The sequence below is a fragment of the Chlorocebus sabaeus genome, chromosome 10, assembly GCF_047675955.1.
Source record: "Chlorocebus sabaeus isolate Y175 chromosome 10, mChlSab1.0.hap1, whole genome shotgun sequence".
Lineage (NCBI taxonomy): Eukaryota > Metazoa > Chordata > Mammalia > Primates > Cercopithecidae > Chlorocebus > Chlorocebus sabaeus.
In genome coordinates this window covers 21,272,174-21,296,729 of record NC_132913.1, presented here as the reverse complement: position 1 = coordinate 21,296,729, position 24,556 = coordinate 21,272,174, and the positions used below count along the sequence as shown (strand labels likewise).

Here is a 24,556-nt window from a genome sequence, read left to right as displayed (position 1 = left end):
TAAAAATAATTCAAACATTATAGAAATATGTAATCTGCAACTCCCAAAAATAAACGCTGGTAACAGATTCTTTTTTTTTTTTCTTCCTTTTTTTTTGTTTTGAGACAGAGTCTACTCTGTTGCCCAGGCTGGAGTGCAGTGGTGCGATCTTGGCTCACTGCAAGCTCTGCCTCCCAGGTTTACACCATTTTCCTGCCTTAGCCTCCTGAGCCTCTTGCCTCAGTCCCAGCCTGTAGCTGGGACTACAGGTGCCCGCTACCACACCTGGCTAATTTTTTTTTTTTGTATTTTTTTTTTTTTTTTTTTTTTTTGAGACGGAGTCTCGCTCTGTCGCCCAGGCTGGAGTGCAGTGGCCGGATCTCAGCTCACTGCAAGCTCCGCCTCCTGGGTTTACGCCATTCTCCCGCCTCAGCCTCCCAAGTAGCTGGGACTACAGGCGCCCGCCACCTCGCCCGGCTAGTTTTTTGTATTTTTTTTTTTTTAGTAGAGACGGGGTTTCACCGTGTTAGCCAGGATGGTCTCTATCTCCTGACCTTGTGATCTGCCTGACTCGGCCTCCCAAAGTGCTGGGATTACAGGCGTGAGCCACCGCGCCTGGCCAACAGATTGTTTCTATGCATATGCATTCATACATTCATTTTTCACAAAAATGGGAACAGACTATACATCCTACTTTCGAAACTTACTTTTTTACCTGGGCAATAATATTGCCGATATTTTTGCATGAGAGAATACATACAGCTAACTCACTCTTTTTTCATATTAAATATTGTAACATTTCATATTTAAATAATTTCATCATTAGAGAATAGTTCCTAAGATTGTAAAAGAATTCCCAGATTTCCCAAATGATGTTAACTTTTATTACACTGCTTTCTCTCTGTGTGTGTGTGTGTGTGTGTGTACATACACCCACATACACACATATATATTACTGTGTCTTTTTGGAACTGTTTGAAAGTGAATTTCACATGATATTCCTTTAACCCAAAATAATTAGTGTCTATTTCCCAAGAACAAGGACTTTTAAAATATAATCAAAATAGAATAATAAAAGCCAGAACATTAACAATAGTATTATCTAATCTACAGTTAATTTAAATTTTGCCAAGTGTCCCACTAATGTCCCTTATAGCAAAAGATAAGAAAAATGTTTCCCTTTAAGTCCAGAATCCAGACTAGAATCAAGGGCTGCGTTGTCATGGCTCTTTAATCTTCTTGAATCTGAAGCAGAATACCACAGTCTCTTCTTTCTTTCATGACTTTGACATTTCTGAAGATTTGTTTCGGAAGATCAGTTATTTTGTAGACTGTCTGTCCCTCAATTTGGGTTTGTCTGCTGTCTCCTCATTAAAAAGTTCATGTTATATATTTGGGGAAGGAACACCAGAGAAGTAATGTGTCCTTCTCAATGGATCATTTCAGAAGGAACCCACTGTCTATCTGTCATCACAGTACAGGTGATATTTACTTCGGCTGCTTTGTGAATGTGGTGCCTATCAGGTTTCTCCACTGTAAATGACAATTCTTTTAATTTGTAGTTCTAAGTATTTTGTAGGGAGATACTTTAAAAAAAATTCTGCTTTTCATCAGAATTTCACCCACTAGTTGTGTAACCTCTAGTGGTGACTCTTGCCTGATGGTTTCTTGGTGGTGATCTTCTAATTTCATGATTCCTTCTATATTTATCACTTTACATTACACTAAGGTAAGACAGAGTTTCATTTTCCATTTATTGATTTTATCAGTATGGACTCATGAATTCTTATTTTATTCTATGGATGATCATTCATTTCTATCACTGTTTTATGCCCCAAACCTCCACTCCTGATCCTGTATTCTTCAACATGTCCCTATTTTTCTTCCATCCCTTCATTACTTTCTGGCACAGCCAAGATGGCCTATGCCCATCTGGTACTTTCCCTGCACCAACTCTGGCAGCAGTTATTTTTCTAAGGGGCCCAAGTTCCTTTTAATGGAGACTGGTTATTTAGAAACTACCATCACAATAGTAGGTGTATCTTGTTCATTTCAGTACCACACACTCAAGGGCATTTTCCTAAATTGCACAGGAATAATCAGTTACACACCGATGAATGTCAAGACTGTTTATAGTTTTTCAATATTACAACAAGGAAAAAAGAAATATTGGACACATATTTTTGCACTTATTATATAATTTTTACTGGATAAAGTTCCAGAAGCATATCTGTGGATCAAATTCTACATTTTGAAAAATGTCTCCGAAGTGCATTCCAAAGAGCTGTACCAATTTACACTACCACAGAGAAAGTCCAAGAGAGCTTATAACTTGATCTTTGCCAAACTATTACAATGGCAGATTACTGGTCTTCCTGAATTTTCCCACTTATATAGATGAAAAGTAGTTTTATATTTTCATCTGTTTAATGGCCATCGATAGTTTGTGAGCTGATATATAATAACCTTTGTCCCCCATTTTCTTTTTTTTTTTTTTGAGACAGGGTCTCACTCTGTCACCTACGCTGGAGTACGGTAGTGTGATCACAGTTCACTGCAGCCTCTACCACTCAGGGTCAAGTAATCCTCTTGCTTCAGCCTCCCGAGTAGCTAGAATTACAGGTGTACACCACCACACCTGGCTAATTTTTAATTTTTTTACAGAGATGGGATCTCACTATGTTGTTTGTCTAGGCTGCTCTTGAACTCCTGGACTCAAGTGATCCTTTCTCCTTGGCCTCCCAAAGTGCTGGGATTACAGATGTGAGCCTCTATGCCCAACCTCTATCTTTTAAAAAAAGTTAAAACCTGGCTGGGTAAAGCGGCTCAAGGCTATGATCCCAACATTTTGGGAGGCTGAGCCAGGTGGACCTCTTGAGTTCAGGAGTTCAAGACTAGCCTGGGCAACATGGCAATAACCTGTCTCTACAAAAAAAAAAAAAAAAAAAAAAAAAATTTGGGCATGGTGGTGTGCATCAGTGGTCTCAGCTACTCAAGTGGCTGAGGTGGGAGGATGGCTTGAGTCCAGGAGATGGAAGTTGCAGTAGGCCCAGATCATGTCACTGTACTCCAGCCTAGGTAACAGAGCCAGACCCTGTCTCTAAATGAAAAATTAGCTGGGTGTGGTGTGTACCTGTAGTCCCAGCTACTTGGGAAGCTAAGATGAAAACACTGCTTGAGCCCAGGAGGTTGAGGCTGCAGTAAGTCATGATTGTGCAAACGTAATCCAGCCTGGGTGTCAGAATGTAACCTTGTCTCGACAAAAGATAAAACCTTTTAATTCTATAAAAATTCAAGTATATAAAAGTATAGATAAAAAAGCATAATGAAATTCCATGTACCCATCATTCAGGTTCAACTGTCATCACCCCTGCTTTGTTTTTCCTGAAGTATTTAAAGCAAATCTCAGCATTTTACTTGTAAATACTTCAGTATACAAACATTTGTATCTAATGGACAACTTTTTTTTTTTTATTTTAGACAGAGTCTCGCTCTGTTACCCAGGCTGGAGTGCAATGGCATGATCTCGGAACACCGCAACCTCCGCCTCCTGGGTTCAAGCGATTCTCCTGCCTCAGCTTCCTGAGTAGCTGGGATTACAGGCCCACCACCATGTCCAGCTAAGCTTTGTATTTTTAGTAGAGATGGGGTTTCTCCATGTTGGCCAGGCTGGTCTCAAACTCCTGACCTCAGGTGATCTGCCCACCTTGGCCTCCCAAAGTGCTGGGATTACAGGCATAAGCCACTGTGCCTGGGTCCTTTTTTTTTTTTTTTTAAGAGTTAGGGTCTCCCTCTGTTGCTGGGGGGAGTGCAGTGGCATGATCATAGCTCACTGCAGCCTTGAACTCTTGAGCTAAAGCAATCTTGCCTCAGCCTCCTGAGTGGCTGGGACTACAGGTGCACACTGCCATGGCTGAATACTTTTTGTATTTTTCATAGAGATGGGTTTTCACCATGTTACCCACCCTGGTCTCGAACTCCTGCGTTACAGGCCTGCTTTAGCTTCCCAAAGTGCCGGGCTTACAGGCATAAGCCACCGGGCCCGGCCTTAAAAAATATCTTTGGATCATTCCATATCCAAATAAGATCCATATATTACATCTGATATTATACCTCTTGAGTCTCTTTTAATGTATAACAGACCAAGCTCCTATTTCAAAATGCCATCTATTAAAGTAATAGGGCCAATTTGTCAAGTAAAATACCCCACTGGGATCAGGTAATTTGTTTTTGTTTCTTATATTTCCCATAAACTAGTAGCTAGGGTTAGAGGCTTCAATAGATTCAGGTTTAAATTTTGGTAAGAGTATATCATAAATAATGCTGTGTACTTCCTTCTGTGCCACATTACAAGGTAAATAATGTTTGGCTGGCCCACTTTTAGTGATGTTACAACTGATCAGTGGATTCAGGGCTGTCTGTCTAATTCATCCATTTAAAATACCCCTCAAATCTTTTTGTTTTAAGTGAGCAGTTTCTCAACCAAAGCTTTTTAATCTAATATTTTTAGGGTCTGCTGATGATTTTCTGGCAATTTTCTAATTCTACCATTGCTTCTGCATTTATTAACTGGATTATTCTCCAGAGAAAATTCCCTTATCAACTATTTGGTTACATTAATATATAGTCATATGGGAAAGGCAGGCTAAATGCTTGTTTTCCTTTACCAAATTTTAGATCTAGTTTATCTTTTGAAGTTAAAAAAAATATTTTTGAACACGCAGAAGTTAGCAAATAATACTTAAATAAATACTGATTCTTTTTCTTCTTCTTCTTCCTTTATTTTGAGACACAGTTACACTCTTAGTTGCCCAGGCTGGAGAGCAATGGCATGATCTTTGCTCACTATAACCTCTGCCCCGCTGGGTTCAAGTGATTCTCCCCCCTCAGCCCCCCAAGTAGCTGGGATGCATGCTACCACCAACACCCAGCTGATTTTGTATTTTTAGTAGAGATGGGATTTCACCATGTTGGCCAGGCTGGTCTGAAACTCCTGACCTCAGGTGATCCCCATGCCTTAGCCTCCCAAAAAGTGCTGGGATTACAGAAGAGAGCCACCGCATCCAGCCCAAATTCTTTTATTAATCTGGCTGACAGGATTTCAAATTCAAGCCTTGCAAGTCAATCTTATGTAACAAAAATGTAACGTTTCAAAATGATAATGAACAAAATCATCTTACCTGGACGATATTGTCTACACTGCTAAACTCTACACACTTCTGTCCTCTCTGGTGATCACAGTAGTATTTGTTTTGTTTCCACTGTGGGGGTGAGTGGGCACAAGATTGTGGATTGTTTGGTACACTGAGCTGCATCATCACCATCCCACCACCAGGTGGCGGTGGTGGCCCAGCTGAAAATCAGAATTAGGATGCTAGTCAGTATATTTTAGCCACTAGTTGGTGTTTCTGAACACTAGGATAACAGTAGTAATCTTACATTTCTGAATAAAATTTTACTATTAACTAAGAAAACCAGGTTGAAGCCCTAGTGCATCATACTACAAGTATTGTGTGTTTAAACAGTTATGATGGACTCTGTAGGCCTAAACATCTCACTTATCCTAAAGATAATTTGGAGTAAACAACAGCTGGAAGAGTAATGAGAGAAGGCATAGGAAATAACCCTAGAGAATATCAATACTTCTGAGAAAGGTGAATCAGGATGGTAGTGATAGCAGCAGCAGAAGGAAAGAAAGAAGTGGACTGCACATTAACCCTGATTCAGTACAGCACCCTCAATATTGTGGGTGTATCTCACCACATCACAAATTGAGAACCTTTTTGTAGAAATGCCTAAGGAAATCAATAAAACTATTTCTCGTATGAACCAACCATTATCTTATTTTCACTGATTGCTTTATACCTGTACATTGGTGGCCTTGAAGCTGCTGGGAATTGCATGGTGAAGTGGTTCGAGGAAACTGTACTTGTTCTGATCCTGGATGTTGCAGGTAACCTACTGAAGAGCTATGGAAAAAACAAATACAAAAACACAGCATAATGAGAGGAGGATGACTATAAAGATTCTTGAATGGGCCAGGCGTGGTGGCTCATGCCTGTAATCCCAGCACTTTGGAAGGCCAAGGTGGGTGGATCATGAGGTCAAGAGATTGAGATCACCCTGGCTAACACAGTGAAACCCCATCTCTACTAAAAATACAAAAAATTAGCTGGGCGTGGTGGCAGGCGCCTGTAGTCCCAGCTACTCGGGAGGCTGAGGCAGGAGAATGTTGTAAACCCAGGAGGCAGAGCTTGCTGTGAGCCGAGATCGCACCACTGCACTTCAGCCTGGGCAACAGAGCGAGACTCCATCTTAAAAAAAAAAAAGATGATGTGAATGAACGGTCCATTGAACGAACAGTTTATTTGTTAAAATAAACAAATTTATTTATTTATTTATTTTTGAGATGGAGTCTCAATCTGTCACCCAGGCTGGAGTGCAGTGGCGTGATCTTGGCTTACTGCAAGCTCCACCTCCCAGGTTCATGCCATTCTCTTGCCTCAGCCTCCCGAGTAGCTGGGAGTACAGGCGCCCACCACCATGCCCAGCTAATTTTTTTGTATTTTTAGTAGAGATGGGGTTTCACTGTGTTAGCCAGGATGGTCTTGATCTCCTGACCTCGTGATCTGCCTGTCTCAGCCTCCCAAAGTGCTGGGATTACAGGCGTGAGCCACCATGCCCGGCCACAAATTTATTGAAAGAAAATTATTTTTCAAATTGGTTAACAGTAAAAGTAAAATCTAATGCAACTATTTTCTCTGTAAATTTTAAGTAAATACTTTATTGCATAAAAATAACTTTGTTTATGGCAATAACACCGATTTTTAAAAACAAAAATTATTTTTCAAATTGGTTAGCAGTAAAAGCAAAATCTATTTTCTCTGTGAATTATAATTATTATGCAAAAATCACTGTTTATATCAATGATACTGATTTTTAAAAATGAAGAAAATTATTTTAAATTGGTTAGCAGTAAAAGTCAAATGTAACAACTGTTTTCTCTGACAATTATAATTACTTTATTACATAAAAATGATTTTATGTTTATGACAATAATACCGATTTTTAAAAGCCAAGAAAGGCCAGGCGAGGTAGCTCACACCTGTAATCCCAGCACTCTGGGAGGCCGAGGTGGGTAGATCACAAGGTCAGGAGATTGAGACCATTCTGGCTAACATGGTGAAAACCCGTCTCTACTAAAAAATATAAAAAATTAGCTGGGTGTGGTGGTGGGCACCTGTAGTCCCAGCCACTTGGGAGGCTGAGACAGGAGAATCACTTGAACCCGGGAGGCAGAGGCTGCAGTGAGCTGAGATTGCACCACTGCACTCCAGCCTGGGCGACAGAGCGAGACTCCATCTCAAAAACAAAAAAATAGAAAGAACCCAATTCCATCATTCTGTCACTTTTACAGCATATTCTAACTCAAATAATTATTTTGAAACAAGGAAAAATAACTAATTTTACAAAACAAAAAGGTAATATATTTGGTTTTCACAGGGCTACATTTTAGAAAAGAGAATATGCACTTTGACGAGCAGACCTAGAAAAATTTTATTTCTTAGAAAACGGCAAGGCACAGTGGCTCTCCCCTGTAATCCCAGCACTTTAGGAGGCCGAAGCGGGCGGATCACCTGAGGCCAGGAGTTCGAGACCAGCCTGGTCAACATGGTGAAACCCCTTCTCTACTAAAAATACAAAAAGTAGCTGGGCGTGGTGGTGGGAACCTGTAATCTCAGCTACTTGGGAGGCTGAGGCGGAGAACTGCTTCAACCTAGGAGGTGGAGGTTGCAGTGAGCTGAGATCACACCACTGCACTCCAGCCTGGGCTACAAGAGCAAAACTCTGTCTCAAAAAAGAAAAGAAGAAAAAAAAAAAAGTACTAAGAATAGAGGAAACAACAGAACACGTTCCGACATAGTTTAACAAAATATTGACAAAAATTAAAGGCTATTAGTGTGAAACCATTAAGTTACTGCTGTATTTTTGAACAGTCTTTTTTTTGGAAATATGAAATACTATGATATTAAGTATGAAATACTATGATACCTGGGATTTATTTCAAACTAATATTGGAGGGCGAAAAGGCAGAGATTTATATGAAAACAGATTAGTAATTACAAAATTGTTGATGGGAATATATGGGTTCAGTATACTTCTGTTTATATTTATATATGTTTACAGATTTCCATAATAAAAAGTTAAACAAGTCTATCTTTCAGGCTGACAGTTAATAAGAATTAGTAAAGCTCTATGCGTTTTTTTTTTTTGAGACGGAGTCTGGCTCTGTTGCCCAGGCTGGAGTGCAGTGGCCGGATCTCAGCTCACTGCAAGCTCCGCCTCCCGGGTTCAGGCCATTCTCCTGCCTCAGCCTCCTGAGTAGCTGGGACTACAGGCGCCCGCCACCTCGCCCAGCTAGTTTTTTTTTTTTGTATTTTTTAGTAGAGACAGGGTTTCACTGTGTTAGCCAGGATGGTCTCGATCTCCTGACCTCGTGATCCACCCGTCTCGGCCTCCCAAAGTGCTGGGATTACAGGCTTGAGCCACCGCGCCCGGCCTTTTTTTTTTTTTTTGAGACGGAGTCTCGCTCTGTCACCCAGGCTGGAGTGTAGTTGCGATCTCGGTTCACTGCAAGCTCCGCCTCCTGGGTTCACGCCATTCTCCTGCCTCAGCCTCCCAAGTAGCTGGGACTACAGGCACCCACCACCAGGTCTGGCTAATTTTTTGTATTTTTTTTTTTTTTAAGTAGAGACGGGGTTTCACTATGTCAGCCAGGATGTTCTCGATATCCTGACCTCATGATCTACCCACCTCGGCCTCCAAAAAGTGCTGGGATTACAGGCGCGAGCCACCGCGCCTAGCCAGCTCTATGTGTTTTTAGGGGCAGTAACTCAGAGTGGTTCAATAAAAGGGAAAAAGAAAGAGATATAAACGGAGGATTTAATAGGAAGTGATTTTGGATCGTAAGTGAAAACAGTACTTTCTGAAATTTATGTTAATTTTGATTGGAATGTGTAATATAAGTATTAGCTACCTGTGGAAATAATACAGCTTAAGAGATGGTCTGTAAATGTGCCGAAATTGAGGAAAACAGAAAGGTCCCCATAGGTGGAAGGTTTTTAAGGCTCTGTTCTAACCCATGTGAACAGCTCTCCTGGGCCATGCCCCTCACTGTGATCTTGTTCGCTAAGGTCTGAGACATGTGGGTGAAAGCAAGCCATCATGCAAAGGGACGGGAACACTCAGGTCACTGAGGTGAGCAATATAGCCCATACTCTACTAAACTACAAATTGCGATTCCACTTTACCACTCTAGTGGGTTTTAGTACAGTTAGAATAAAACAGGTTTCTAGCACTAGATTACCCGTTAGGTAAATGAGTAAGAATCAAGTTTTAGAATTACGTAAATGAGTTCCAGGCCTCTACTAATCTTCTGAGAGATATGTAGATAATTCAAGGGACATACAGACTAGGCAATGAGACACCCTCTTAAATCACTTAAACACGTTAGAAAAAAGAAAGCATATAAGTCAGTATTTACACTCTCTCTTTAAAAATACAAATTATACGAGAGATGAATCAGCTCTGTAGTAATTTCAAAACTTTCTCCTCCTTTGGAAGACAGGAGGGAAAGACGGGGACTTTTAAAGTAAAGCACCAGGCCTAGTCATTCAAAGTTGATATTCTACCCTTTAACAGAAAAATGAAACATCAATCTCAAATAATCCCATTTATTCCCAAACTTCCTGAAAAGTCCTGACATAAAACTATGAATATGTAAACTAAAAAAATAAAAATATCCACTTTCAAATGTATTAAAGCTGCTGCAATAAAAATTACTACCAGTATTTTTTTCCTGTTTAGGAGCTGCCTCTTCTCTGTGTAAGGCAGAGCCAGGCAAACTGCTGTGAAATGCTTCTACAAGATCACTGGAGACTGATGAATGACATTATAGGATATCCCACAGGTTTCTTCTGAGTTTTTTTCTTTCTTGAGATGGAGTTTTGCTCTGTCACCCACGCTGGAGTGCCGGGGTGCGATCTCGGCTCACCGCAAGCTCTGCCTCCCGGGTTCACACCATTCTCCTGCCTCAGTCACTCGAGTAGCTGGGACTACAGGTGCCCGCCACTACGCCCGGCTAATTTTTTTGTATTTTTAGTAGAGACGGAGTTTCACCGTATTAGCCAGGATGGTCTTGATCTCCTGACCTCATGATCCGCCCGCCTTGGCCTCCCAAAGTGCTGGGATTACAGGCGTGAGCCACCGCACCCAGCCCTTCTTCTGAGTTTTTTTTTTACAGTGCTCATCTTATTCCTTTAACATTATAGGGTAATTCAGAGAGATTCCCCTTCTCTCCAGTTAATTATTTCTTCATTCTTACCATGTTTTGGAATTGAAGCCATGATAAAAAAAAAATGACAAATATAATGTATTTTGAAAGTTAGAAACTTACTTCATCAAAGTGTGATTTTATTTTATTACTGTTTTTAAATAGACAAAGCCTCACTCTATTCCTCAGGCTGGAATGCAGTGGTGTTATCATAGGTTACTGAAGCACTGAACACTTGGGCTCAAGTGATTCTCCTGCCTCAGCTTCCCAAGTAGCTAACTACAAGCGCCCACCATTGCTTAGTATCAAGCAATATCAACGCTTGATATTAAGATATATTCACTAGATCTTGCAAATTCAAGTGACAATACATTGCTATTTTAATGCCTTTGACATTTAATACTTGACCTAGGGCAAAGCACCATGTATTTGGGTGTCAGAAGGGAGCACGGGGCTGAGTTCCAACTCTACTTGTTATTTGTTATGTGTGTCTGAACATGTTATTTGAACTTCAGCTCTTTCATCAATAAACATGCAATTAGCACTTGTCTTACCAAACTATGATGAAAGATTTGGGCAAATAATTCAAAGTGTAAACAGCCAAACATAAAAATGTACAACTTCATTAATAATCACAGAACCAAATTAATATATGCTGCCGTTTATGAAATGTGAAAACAATAAAGCAGAGTCAGTACATATTGGGACTGTGAATCAAAGATTTTGGCAAAATGTACCATGGACCTTATTAACAGTCACATCCTTTAACCTACTAATTCCCTTCTAAGGACTCATGCCAAGGCAGGAATTAAAATTGCTTACAAGATGGCTCGATAAAGTAAAAAGGTATGACCTAAATGTTCTGCAGTAGGGTAAATATATTATTATATATTCATAAAATATAAGAGTATGATCATTGAATTATATTAATGAAATTTTTAATGGGATGAAAAATTTTTTACTATGACCAATAAGTGAAATATATACAGTAAGATTTCACCTACATTAAAACTCTGTAAGAGGCTGAGTGTGGTGGCTCATGCCTGTAATCCTAGCACTTGAGGAGGCTGGGGCGGATGGATCACTTGAGGTCAGGAGTTTGAGACTAGCCTGAAACCCTATCTCTGCTAAAAATACAAAAATTAGCTGGGTGTGGTGGTGCATGACTGTAGTCGCAGCTACTTCAGAGGCTGAGGCAGAAAAATCACTTGAACCCAGGAGGCGGAGGTTGCAGTGAGCCAAGATGGCACCACTGCACTCCACCCTGGGTGACAGAGCGAGACTAAGTCTCAAAAAAAGAAAAAAACAAAAACAAAAAACAAAAAATAAACAAACAAAATATATAAGAAAAGCAGAAAGACTGAGAAAAGTATTAACATGCCAACAGTAGTCAATTTAGAGTTATGGGTCTATGAATGATTCTTGATCATTTACACTTTTTTGCTATTTTCTAAAAAAGCATGCATGCATTTTGTAACTGTAAAGAATACTTTAAAAATGTTTTTAGAAAACTGAAAAGTTTAGCTTTTAAATGTTATAGTAGAAAGTTAATTTCAATGAAACAATCAGAATCTGCTTCAGAAATCTTCAGCAGATGTCAGAGTATGGCCATTTGAAGATGTTTATGCTGATATTCTGCAATATAAACCTTCAATTCGGCCGGGTGTGGTGGCTCACGCCTGTAATCCCAGCACTTTGGGAGGCCGAGGCAGGCAGATCATGAGGTCAGGAGATGGAGAACACCCTGGCTGACATGGTGAAACCCCGTCTCTACTAAAAAAACAAAACAAAACAAAACAAAACAAAAAATTAGCTGGGCATGGTGGCAGGTGCCTGTAATCCCAATTACTCAGGAGGCTGAGACAGGAGAACTGCTTGAGTCTAGGAGGCAGAGGCTGCAGTGAGCTGAGATTGCACCACTGCACTCCAGCATGGGCAATAGAGCAAGACTCTGTCTCTAAATAAATAAATGAATAAATAACCAATTCATTGGTGGGTTAGATGCTCAACTAGGCTTGTAGTCTAGTCTCTGGAAGAAAACACCAGCTTTCTGCCTCATAAGCTTTCTCAAAGTCATAGTGATTTCCATTTTATATATATTTGTTGTGATGCGGGTATATATACCTAGTACGATATAAACTTGCAACTAATGAGAATTTGACTATATGCTCAATTAATGAAAATAAATGCCAAAATCTTTAATGTATAATTTTTTGGGTTTTCCTTTAAATGCTAATAGCTGATTTATCTGGGCTTTCTGGTTAAATGCTCATATTTACAGAAGTATTAATTTATAGCTCATCTATTCCCTAATGTGAGCCATTGAAAAAAAAACTGAATTTGACTAAAAAATGAAGTACTAAAAAAAGGGAGTGGGGACACCTGCCCTGAGATTGTTGCTTTCACAGAGCACTGAATGTAGCTTTGTGTTTCTTGGCAGCTAAGACAAAATGGTGAGCCCAGGGATTATATAGCTGCCAGGATGATAAGGAAAGCAAGCAGTTAAGCCACTGGCAGGTGCTGGATTGCAGAATATCATAACTGTATTCTACAATAAATTTACAGCACGCAATTATAGAGGAACCCAGTCTTCCAGTACCACATATAAAATATACTTCATGTTTTACTAGGAAACTTAGAAGCTGGGCTGGAAATCTTGCCCAAAGAGGATTATTTCCCATTTAATAAATAGGTAGGATGCAGAAGTACCTGCAAGAAGGGCTAATATATACCTTAAAAAGGAGCTCTGAACTTTTAAAATACTTAAGTACTTGTATGAAACCTAAAAAAGAGTCTACATTATACATTTAACGGAAAAGACGCCTTTGGCTTGAGAAATTGGAGGGTAGGTATCATAAACACAATTCACCACAAAGATGTCTCTGATGCTCCTGGAGAGTAACTGATCTTGAGATGGGGCATATTCTGACCAGTCCATCAGGATGAACCAGTCATCATCAAGCAACGTATTAGCAGATCTGTTAGATATAGCACTTTAGTGGGTCAATGAAGTGATAGAAAATACCTGCTAAACAATAATTTCAGTTTTAGTATAGTTGATCCTATGCTGCTCTCTTTTGCGACTTCTTAAGTCTGTTCCCAGACTGAGATCTCTTTACTCTTTATACGTTTTTTTTGTTTTTTTGTTTTTTTTTTGGTTTTTGAGTCGAAGTCCTGCTCTGTTGCCTAGGCTGGAGTGCAGTGGTGCGATCTTGGCTGGCTGCAACCTCTGCCTCCCAAGTTCAAGTGATTCTCTTGACTCAGCCTCCCGAGTAGCTGGGATTACAGGCACACACCACCATGTCAGACCTTTTTTTTTGTTTTGAGACGGAGTCTTGCTCTGTTGCCCAGGCTGGAGTGCAGTGCAGCATCACGACCTCGACTCACTGCAAGCTCCACCCTCCTGGGTTCACACCATTCTCCTGTCTCAGCCTCCTGAGTAGCTGGGACTACAGGCACCCGCCACCATGCCCGGCTAATTTTGTTTGTATTTTTAGTAGAGACAGGGTTTCACCGTGTTAGCCGGGATGGTCTCGATCTCCTGACCTCATGATCCACCTGACTTGGCCTCCCAAAGTGCTGGGATTACAGATGTGAACCACAGCCCCCAGCCATTTTTTTGTATTTTTTAGTACAGATGGGGTTTTGCGATATTGGCCAGGCTGGTCTCAAACTCCTGACCTCAGGTCATCTGCCCACCTTGGCCTCCCAAAGTGCTGGGATTACCAGCATGAGCCACTGCACCCAGCCTTTTTTTATTTCCCTTTTCCTGAGACAAGGTCTTGCTCTGTCACCCAGGGTGGAGTGCAGTGGTGCAATCATAGCTCACTGCAATCTCAAACTCCTGGCTCTAGCCACTGTATATATATACCACATTTTCTTTATCCACCTGTTGATAAACACTTGAGTTGCTTCCACCTCAGGGTTTCTTTCTGAGGTGACGAAAATGTTTTAAAATTGACCATGGTGGGGTTGCACATATTTGTAAATACACTAAAAACTACTGAAATATACATGTTAAGTGAATTGTATAGTATATAAATTATATCTCAATAGAGCTGTTTAAAAACAAGATAAATAAGAATATGGCAGAATGAATAAAAATGGTACATACACTAGTCACCCCTTATCTGTGGTTTTGCTTTCCTTGGTTTCAGTTACCCTCAGTCAACCATGGTCCAAAAGTATGAATAATGTCAGAAATAAATACTTCATACATTTTAAATTACATGTCATTATAAGTAGCATGAAGAAATCTCATGGTGTTCGGCCCAAGATGTGAATCATCCCTTTGCCCAGCATATCCATGCTGCCTGTTAGTCATGGACACTGTTTGCTCCTGACATTTAGCTATCAACGCTGTCACGACTTGATGATCTAGATCGCCTGAAGCAAATGATCCTCCTCCTGACATCCTGTTGCAAAGTCAACAGTAGCCAAACACTATGTCACAACGCCTACGTCATTCACCTCACTTCACTTCATCTCATCACATACGCATTTCATCCTCTCACATCACCACAAGGATGAGTACATTTATATGTATGTATGTGTATATATTTACTTTATTATTATTTTTTGGAGATAGGGTCTTGCTCTGTAACTCAGGAGTGCAGTGTTAAGATTGTAGCTCACTGTAACCTTGAACTCCGGGGTGCAAGTGATCCTCCCACATCTCCCAAGTAGCTAGGACTACAGGTGTGCACCACTACACCTGGCTAATTTTTATAGGTTTTTTTTTTTTTTTGGTAGAGATGAGGTATTGTTATGCTGCCCAAGGCTGGTCTCAAACTACTGGCCTCAAGCGATTCTCCCGCCTCAGTGTCCCAAAGTGTGTTGGGATTACAGGTGTGAGCCACTGTGCCTGGCCAATGTACAATATTTTGAGAGACCACATTCCTATAACTTTTCTTACAGTAAATTTTTATCACTGTTCTATTATTAGTTGTTATTTTAAATCTATCACTGTGCCTAATTTATAAATTAAACTTTATCAGAGGCATGTATGTACAGAAAAAAACATAGTACATACAGGGTTCAATTCCATGGTTTCAGGCATTCACTGGGAGATCCTGGAACATATACCCTCTGGATAAGGCGGACTACTGTATATGAAAGGTATTTACAAAATTCTGTTGTATGAAATCACCCACAAAAAGGTCGAGACTTAGGAAAATAGCATGGGAAATTCCACATGAAAATATGTTGCCATCATGTGTCTTTTCTCTTTATGTTTTTGTAAATATTTCATGGCTGCTATTTCAAATTATTTTTTAGTTGGGAGAATAGGGACAAGTGTATTCTTCTCAAGCAATAAATTGATTCATTTGAAAAGCAAGCCATACATCTACTACAGCTTTTAGTGACTACTAGAAACGATGTCTTTGAAAATTTATGAACAGTTGTCAAGGTGTGTCAGGTCATTTGGTTTTCTGCCTTTTTAAACCATCTGACGTCTTATTGTCAATGGTAGTTAAGCAAGCTTCCTGAACTTAGTAATATTACTTAATAGACATGTGCTCTATTCACTTAAAAAGCTGTAGGCAATCAATATAATCCATTTGTGAACTATAGTAGCCTGAGTATCAAACATTTATTCTTCTGAATTAAAGATACTGGAGCAATTAACACAGAACAAACACCTTTAAAACTCACTGGTCCCACTATCTGAGAAACTGTGACAACTAAGTAAATCTCACTATGACTTAAACTAAACTTAATCAGCCTAGCAGAAAAATAAATGGAGAGGAAAATTTAAACTATTCAAAGGTTACTAGGTTATTCCATGTTTCTTTTGCATCTTTTTATTTGGATTCTTATGTTAATAATAGCTCTGTTATAATTTGTTTAGCCACAATTTAAATTCTGGGGTGGATTATCTTTGTGATAAACTTTTACAGGTAGAATTTAAAAGTACAGCAATTTTGCATTTTGTTAAATATCCCGACTAATTTATAGAAAAATGGGCTTGATATGCCTAGCAACCAGCAATGTTTAAATGTCTCAATGCACAGTATTGCTAACTATATGTTTTAGCCTACTTTTTGTGTTCAAGTTGCCTTAATTTTCATTTTTTGGATTGCTGGTAAGACAACACTTTCCCATGTGAAAACTTACTATCAGTTTTCTTTGAGTAGCAATTTATCTTTATGGATTATTTACTTGTAGTCTCACTGTTACCATCCTAGAACATAGAGAAGTGATAAAAACGTTCTATAAATTAAGCTTTTATTAGGCATGTTTGTCACATTTCCCCCATATCTTGCTTCTTTCCTTTGAATATTACTCTTAATATAGCTTTAATGGATTTCTGTATTTATGAAACTTAAAAACGTTCATCCACTCTGATAATGTACTTGGTACCTTGACTAATTCACTGCGAAAAGCAAAGCAATCACAAGAGAATTTCTCTCACTGCCATATCTATCCACCTATCCATATCGGTATCGTTATACTCTCCTTGTCCTCGTTTACTGTCCATGAAATCCTCTGCACTGTTCTCTACGGCTAACCTGCTTCCATTTTTGTGGTGGCTCTCACCCTCCCTGGGGACCTTGCAACTCTCTCTCCTGTCCCTTGTAGTGGCAAATCTTCTGTATCTACTAAGCCTTTCCCTTCAGCATACAAACACATACATCTTCCTTTCAATTAAAAAAGGATCCTGTCTTGACTTCATCCTCTCCAATTCAATGCTCATCCTTATAAAAGCAATTCTCTTCAAAGGTTGTCTCTATTTATTGTCTCCAATTCCTCTCCTACCATTCTCTTAGCTTTTTTATCTCCTAAAGTCTTCATATTTAAGTCTCTCTTTGAATGATTTTATTATTTTTCGGGATTTGGAATTATCTATCTGAGTGTAATATTGTTTGGATGTGTGTCCCCACCCAACTCTATCTATCTATCTATCTATCTATCTACCTACCTACCTATCTATCTATCTATCTATCTATCTATCTATCTATCTATCTACCTAAGTGTAATATTGTTTGGATGTGTGTCCCCACCCAAATATCTCTCTCTCTCTCACTCACTCTATCTATCTGAGTGTAATATTGTTTGGATGTGTGTCCCCACCCAAATCTATCTATCTATCTATCTATCTATCTATCTATCTATCTATCTATCTGAGTGTAATATTGTTTGGATGTGTTCCCCCACCCAAATCTCATTCAAAATGTAATCCCCAATGCTGGAGGTGGGGCCTGCTGGGAGGTGACTGGATCACGGAGGTGGTTTCTAATGGTTTAGCACCATCCCCCTTGGTACTGTACAGTGAGTGAGTTCTCATGAGATCTGGTTTAAAAAGTGTGTGGTGCTCCCCCCAGTCTTCTCTTCCTCATGCTCCGGCCATGTAAGACGTGCCTGCTTCCCTCTTGCCTTCCACCATGACTGAAGTTTCCCGAGGCCTCCCTAGAAGCCACTATGCTTCCTGTGCAGCCTGCACAGCTGTCAGCCAATTAAACCTCTTTTCTTTATACATGACCCAGTCTTAGGCATTTCTTTATAGCAATGTGAGAACAGACTAATACAGAGTGCTTAGAAATATATTACAGTTTAAATAATGTAATAATAAAATAATTATCTATGTAACTTCATTCAGATTGGGAAACAGAATATTGTTAATATCTCAGAAGTATCCCTGCCTTCCTGCCTCATGCGCCTCTAACTGGTAAGAACCCCCTCCAACCAGTTTTGTGATAAGCACTTACTTGCCTTTTTTTTTTGAGACAAGAGTTCTGCTCTGTCACACAGGCTGGAGTGCAGTAGCACCATCTCCGCTCACTACAACCTTCGCCTCCCAGGTTCAAGTTATTCTTATGCATCAGCCTCCTGAGTAGCTGAGATTATAAGCATGCACCACCATGCTCGGCTAATTTTTTGTTTTTAGTAGAGATGGGGTTTCACTCTGTTGGTCAGGCTGGTCTCAAACTCCTGGCTTCAACTGATCTGCCCGCCTTGGCCTCCTAAAGTATTGGGATTACAAGTGTGACCCACTGTGTCCGACCAGCACTTACTTGCTTTTTATTTCTTGTATAATTGTACCACATATATACGTATCCCAAAAGAACATAGTTTTGTCTGTTTTTGATCCTAAATAAATGGAGTAATACTGTATAGATCATTTTATGACTGTTTCTTTTACTCAGTGTCGTATCTGTGAGACTCAACCAACTGGATATAAGTAGTTGTAGTTTATTAACTTTCTTTGTGGTATAGTAGTGTCTGAAATGAATACATCAAAATATACTTACACATTCTATTCTATTTTATTTGGATTACTTTCAGTATTAGGCTAAACATTGTTGCTACAAACATTCATAAACATCTCTCTGATACGTATCTGTCAAGGTTTTTTAAAATGCAGATGTTGGTAAACTTTTTCTGCAAGAGCCACCTAGTATATATTTTAGCTTTGAGGAACACATGGTCACTTAGGAGTTAAAAAATAATAAACCTTTAAAAATTTAAAAACCATTCTTAGATTGTGGGCTGTAGTTTTCTGACATCTGTTCTAAGATATAAACCATAAGGAGTACAATCTTCCACATTACAAGATGGTTTGGGGCATAAAGGTTTTACATGTATTTTGTTGGGATTACAGGAGTATGCCACCACGTCCAGGTAATTTTTTGTATTTTTAGTAAAGACGGGGCTTCATTATGTTGATCAGGTTGGTGCAACACAGTTATCTGGACTTTCCTTTTATTGTTTTTTTTTGTTTGTTTGTTTCCCCCCTAATCTCTCACCTCTCGTTGAAAGGAGTTGTTTTTAGTCATTTGCTTTTTAAAAATTTTTTTTGATTAAATTTTAACATTTCATTTCAATATGACTCTGTAACAGGTTTTACAATCAGTTAGTTTGAGTCTACCTTTATCCCTCCATTAAATGCCCTGTGGCCTATCTTTCCTTACAAATTCTTACTCTTGTTTTTAATAATTTGTTAGTTTTACAGTATTTCTTTTCACTTTATCTAAAACTAGTCTTTGTTTAAACTATTAGAAAAGAAGGCTCGGCAAGGTGGCTCACATCTGTGAACCCAGCAGTTTGGGAGGCTGAGGCAGGAGGATCGCTTGAGCCCAAAAGTTCGACACCAGCAGGGTAATACAGCAAGATCCTATCTTTAAAAAAATTAAAAAATCAGCCAGGTGTGGTGGCATGCACCTGTAGTGCCAGCTACTTGGGAGGCTGAGGCAGGAGGATTGCATGAGCTCAGGAGGTTGAAGCCTCAGTAAGCCAGGATCACACCACTGTATTCCAGCCTGAATGACAGCAAGACCCAGTCTCTAAGAAAAAATTTAGGACTCAGATTATTTTATAGTTTTACTGAGGTATAATTTATAGAAACTACACTGCACATAAAGTATGTAATTTAATGAGTTTTATGTATACGCACATCATGAAGCCTCACCAGCCCCCAAAGTTGTCTTGTGCCCCTCTTTGTAGTCCCACCTTCCCTTCTTCCCCATAAACTCTTCCCAGCCTCCTGGCTCCAGGCAACCACTGATCTGTCTGCTGTCAACAGAGATTAGGTTGTATTTTCTATAATCTAATATCAATGGAATTATATGGTTTATATACTTTTTTTGGCGTGGCTTTTCTTTTTTTGCTCAGGATAATTATGAGATTCATCCATGTTGCTGTATCAACAGATCATTTTTTTTTAATTGCTAAGTAATAGTCCACTGATGAATATACCATGGATTATTTATCCATTCACCTGTGGGTGGACATTTGGGTTGCTTCTAGTATTCATTTCTCTTAAATACTTTGAAGTGGAATAATTGGGTTAGATGGTAGGAGTATGTTTAACGTTTAAAACAAACTGTTTCCCCAGGTGGTTGGTTTGAGAATTCTTTTTTTTTTTTTTTTTTTTGAGACGGAGTCTCGCTCTGTCACCCAGGCTGGAGTGCAGTGGCCGGATCTCAGCTCACTGCAAGCTCCGCCTCCCGGGTTCACGCCATTCTCCTGCCTCAGCCTCCGGAGTAGCTGGGACTACAGGCGCCCGCCACCTCGCCCAGCTAGTTTTTTGTATTTTTTAGTAGAGACGGGGTTTCACCATGTTAACCAGGATGGTCTTGATCTCCTGACCTCGTGATCCGCCCGTCTCGGCCTCCCAAAGTGCTGGGATTACAGGCTTGAGCCACCGCGCCCGGCCCGGTTTGAGAATTCTTGATTTATTATACACACAAGTCCTTGTTAGAAGGACGAAAATATACTTGGTTTTTAAGCCTTTATATTGCTTACCTTTTATTTGTATTCTTTTGTGTACCACCAATATCCATGTGGTATCGTTTTCCTACTGTCTGAAAAACTTGCTTTAACAGTTCTCACAGTGCGGTGGCTGGCAATTAATTCAGCTTTTGTGTGTTTGAAATCTGTTTCTGAAAAATATTTTTACGGGTATAGAATACAAGTTTTCTTTCTTTCACTTCTTCAAATAAAGATGTTGCTCCACTGTCTTCTGGCTTGTATTGCTTCTAAGTCTGCTGACATTCTTAACTGTGTTCCTCTGTATGCAATGACTCTTTCCCCCCTCTGACTGCTTTTAAGATTTTCTCTATAACTTTTTAAGATGCTTTCTTCACCTTTCTTTTGCTTGAATTTGCTGAGCTTGTTGGATCTGTGGGTTTATAATTTTCATCAAATTTTGAAAAACTTCATCACTTATTCAAATATTTTTTGTTCCCTTTTCTCTCTTTTGAGGATGCCAGTTACACATGAATTAGCCCCTTAGGAGCAATGATGCTTTATTAATCATTTTCCCTCTCTGATTTTTATACTGGCATTGTTTCACAGTTTCAACTCACTGATTTTTCTCCTCATTATTTACCTTAGTTTCCTGATTCTCTGTATTCTCAGTAATTTTTGATTGGAGACAGGTAATTTCTGATTGGAGTCAAGACTAAACTGTGAATTTAACCTTGTTGGGTGTTGGATACTCTTGTAATTTGTAATAGTATTTTTGAGCTTTGTTCTGGATCACAGTTAAGTTATCTGGAAATAATTTAATTCTTTTGGGTTTTGCTTTTATGATTTTTCATGCAGGACCACAGCAGCCTTTTGTTTTTAAGTTTTTTTGGGGGTGTGGGGGCGGGCAACAGGAAGCTTAGAGCCAAACAGAACAACCTTAATCTAGGACCAATTTTCTTCCACATTGAGATAGTGTCCTTTTAAGTCCTCTACTTGTTGCTTCCTGTATTATGAAGTTTTGCCAGTGGCTGGTAGGACTACAAATGATTACTGTCCTTGGGTGAGTTCCAGAAATTGATTGTGTCTGCTCCTTTTGAGTGGTTCTTTTCCTGGCCTCAGGTAGTTTTTGCATACATATGCACCAATCTATTCAACTAAGACTCAAGGAGGTCCCTCCAGAGATCTCTAAAGCTCTTTTCTCTTCAGTACTTTGCCCTGTAAACTCTAGCTACCCTGGCTTAAGTCCCAACTCCATCTCCTAACTCAGAGACTCTGGTTGGGTTTCCCCTCCCTGAGCTGTCGCTGGGAAACGTTCTTGTGGCACTAAGCTGGGGCAATCCTAAGACTCACTTTTTTTGTTTCTCCCTCTCAGGGTTTATTGTTCTTCACTGCTCCACGTCCAATATCTAGAAACTATTGTTTCACATAATTTTCTGGCTTTTTGGTTAAGGTGGGAGGATAAATTCAGTCTATATTACTCCATTTTGGCTAAAAACAGAAGTCAGGAGGATGCAAGTTTTAAAGATCCTTTCTTCAATATCCCTCATATTGGCCCTGATACCATGTAAGATGTCAAAGTCAGCACACTCCCAAGACCTGGAAATTATTCAAAAAATAAAATACACAGGGTATGCTAAAGGGAGACTTCTAACACATACCTCTTCTACCTTGTAAATTGGGTTGGCCTATCTCAGCGGACTGCTTGTTACACAGATTGCTTATGGCCTCAAGAAATATCTAAAACAACAAGTTTGGCAATAGCCATTCAAAACCTTAGGCAGTAAAAAGAGTCACTGTGGATTTTAAAAAACAAATTGGAAAAGCTTCAATTTACTTGAGGAATAAAAGCTGTAAAAATCTAAACTGAAGAATAATTCAAAAGTAGGCAGGGAAGATTTAGAGAATCATCCCTTTTTGTCTCACAATAATTTTTTTTTTTTTTTTTTTTTTTGAGGCAGTTTCAGTCTTGTCCCCCAGGCTGGAGTGCAATGATCTCGGCTCACTGCAACCTCTGCCTCCCAGGTTCAAGCGATTCTCCTGCCTCAGCCTCCCAAGTAGCTGGGATTACAGGTGGGTGCCACCAAGTCCAGCTAATTCTGTATTTTTAGAAGAGATGGGGTTTTGCCATGTTGGCCAGGCTGGTCTTGAACTCCTGACCTCAAATGATCCACATGCCTCAGCCTCCCAGAGTGCTGGGATTACAGGCATGAGCCATTCCACCTGGCCTAAAGATTCTTTTCTCCTTTATACAAGTTCTTTCTCTTCTAGTTTTCAAAGCAGTTATATCCTTCCTCTTTTTGAATAAATACTATGACTTTTTATATATAATACTTCATGAACCATCTAAACTTGTTTTTTTTTCTTAAGAGTCCTTTTCACTTTACCACATACTATCTCAAAGTTAAAAATGACCTCTTCTGCTCACATCCAATGATTTTTATTCCCTTTATGGTCTTTATCTCTCTTCCTTCCTCACCCGCCCCCCCCAACACCTGACTATTAATCTTTGAAATCTCCTTGTATGTTGGCTTCCACACTCCTTTTCCCTGTGCTGTTGGTCTTCATTTGTGACCACTGCCTCTTGGTCTTTTTTTTTTTTTTTGCTGGCTATCAACCATCTAGTACAGGAGTTGGCAAACTATGGCGTATAGGCAAAACCCAGACCACTGCTTGCTTCTGTATTGCCTGTAAGCTAAGAATGGTTTTTACAGATGAACATTTGAAATCAACTTGATGACAGAGAACACTAACTCTGAATCCCAATTAAGTAAAATATTATGTCACCCAAAGTAAATCCATGGTGCTCATTATTATATTTTGAATTTTATCAATAAAAATTTATGGAAACTTATTTTTCCCCTTGTTATATAAATACCTAAATACAATCCACAATTCTGTATCTTGGCTTACAAAGCCTCAAATATTTCCTATTTGGCCTGTTTCAGAAGAAGTTTGCCGACCTTAGATCTAGTAGGTAAAGTAAATGATATCCACATAACAGTTACACTGATTTTCAATCCCAACACGTATTGCTGCTAGTGGGGCATTACCCATTAACATATCTCAAATTTTTCCTTAATCCTCACTTAACATATTTGTTTCATCTTTCAAAGTGCACCCCAGATTAATCCCCTTCCTACTGCCACCACCACAGCTGAGGATGCCACCACTGGATGCATGTAATATGATATCCTTCTGCCTGGGGGTTCTTCCCACTTCAAGTTCACTTCAAAGACTAATACTGGACTAATGTTTTGGTCTTTTTTTGAAGGGTCTCAAGCTAATTTCTTTCTATACTAACCTAAAATTCAGATGCTCTATGGAAAAAAGTTTAAGCATAATGTTTATTTTTTTTGAGGTGGAGTCTTGCTCTGTGGCCCAGGCTGGAGTGCAATGGCGTGATCTCGGCTCACTGCAACCTCTGCCTCCTGGGTTCAAGCGATTCTCTTGTTTCAGCCTCCTGAGTAGCTGAGAATACAGGCACGTGCCACCACACCCAGTTAATGTTTGTATTTTTTAGTAGAGATGGGGTTTTGCCATGTTGGCCCGTGTGGTCTAGAACTCCTGACTTCAGGTGATCCACCTGCCTCGGCCTCCCAAAGTGCTGGGATTACAGACGTGAGCCACTGTGCGCGGCCAAGCATAATGTTTAATAAGACAAGCAAGTTACAGAATAAAAGATTCATAAAGACTCCATATGACACCAACAAAAACAACACTGATCTCCACCTTAGGGGAAAAAAAAAAAGGCTGGGCGTGGTGGCTCTTGCTGTCCCAGCACTTTGGGAAGCCAAGGCAGGCAGAACACTTGAGGTTAGGAGTTTGAGACCAGCCTGGTCAACATGGTGAACCCCGCCTCCACTAAAAACACAAAAATTAGCCAGGTGTGGTGGCAGCCACGTGTAATTTCAGCTACTTGGGAGTCTGAGGCAGGAGAATCGCTTGAACCCGAAGGGCAGAGGTTGCTCAGAGAGCTGAGATCGCACCACTGAACTCCAGCCTGGGCTACACAGACTCCATCTCAAAACAAACAAACAAACAAAAACTTTAAAT

The 24,556-nt window shown here is 39.7% G+C and overlaps 1 protein-coding gene across 19 annotated transcripts in view; it reads right to left on the bottom strand.

Annotated features, from left to right (window-relative positions):
• R3HDM1 (R3H domain containing 1) overlaps positions 1–24,556 on the bottom strand; it is a 195,412-nt gene that overhangs the window by 9,769 nt on the left and 161,087 nt on the right. For all 19 annotated transcript variants that reach the window (XM_073019640.1, XM_037988052.2, XM_037988054.2 and 16 more), the window contains 2 exons: positions 5,845–5,948; positions 5,160–5,332 (listed from right to left, as the gene is read on the bottom strand). In XM_073019640.1, the coding sequence (XP_072875741.1) occupies positions 5,160–5,332; positions 5,845–5,948 (277 nt within the window). The remainder of the gene's footprint in view (positions 1–5,159; positions 5,333–5,844; positions 5,949–24,556) is intronic.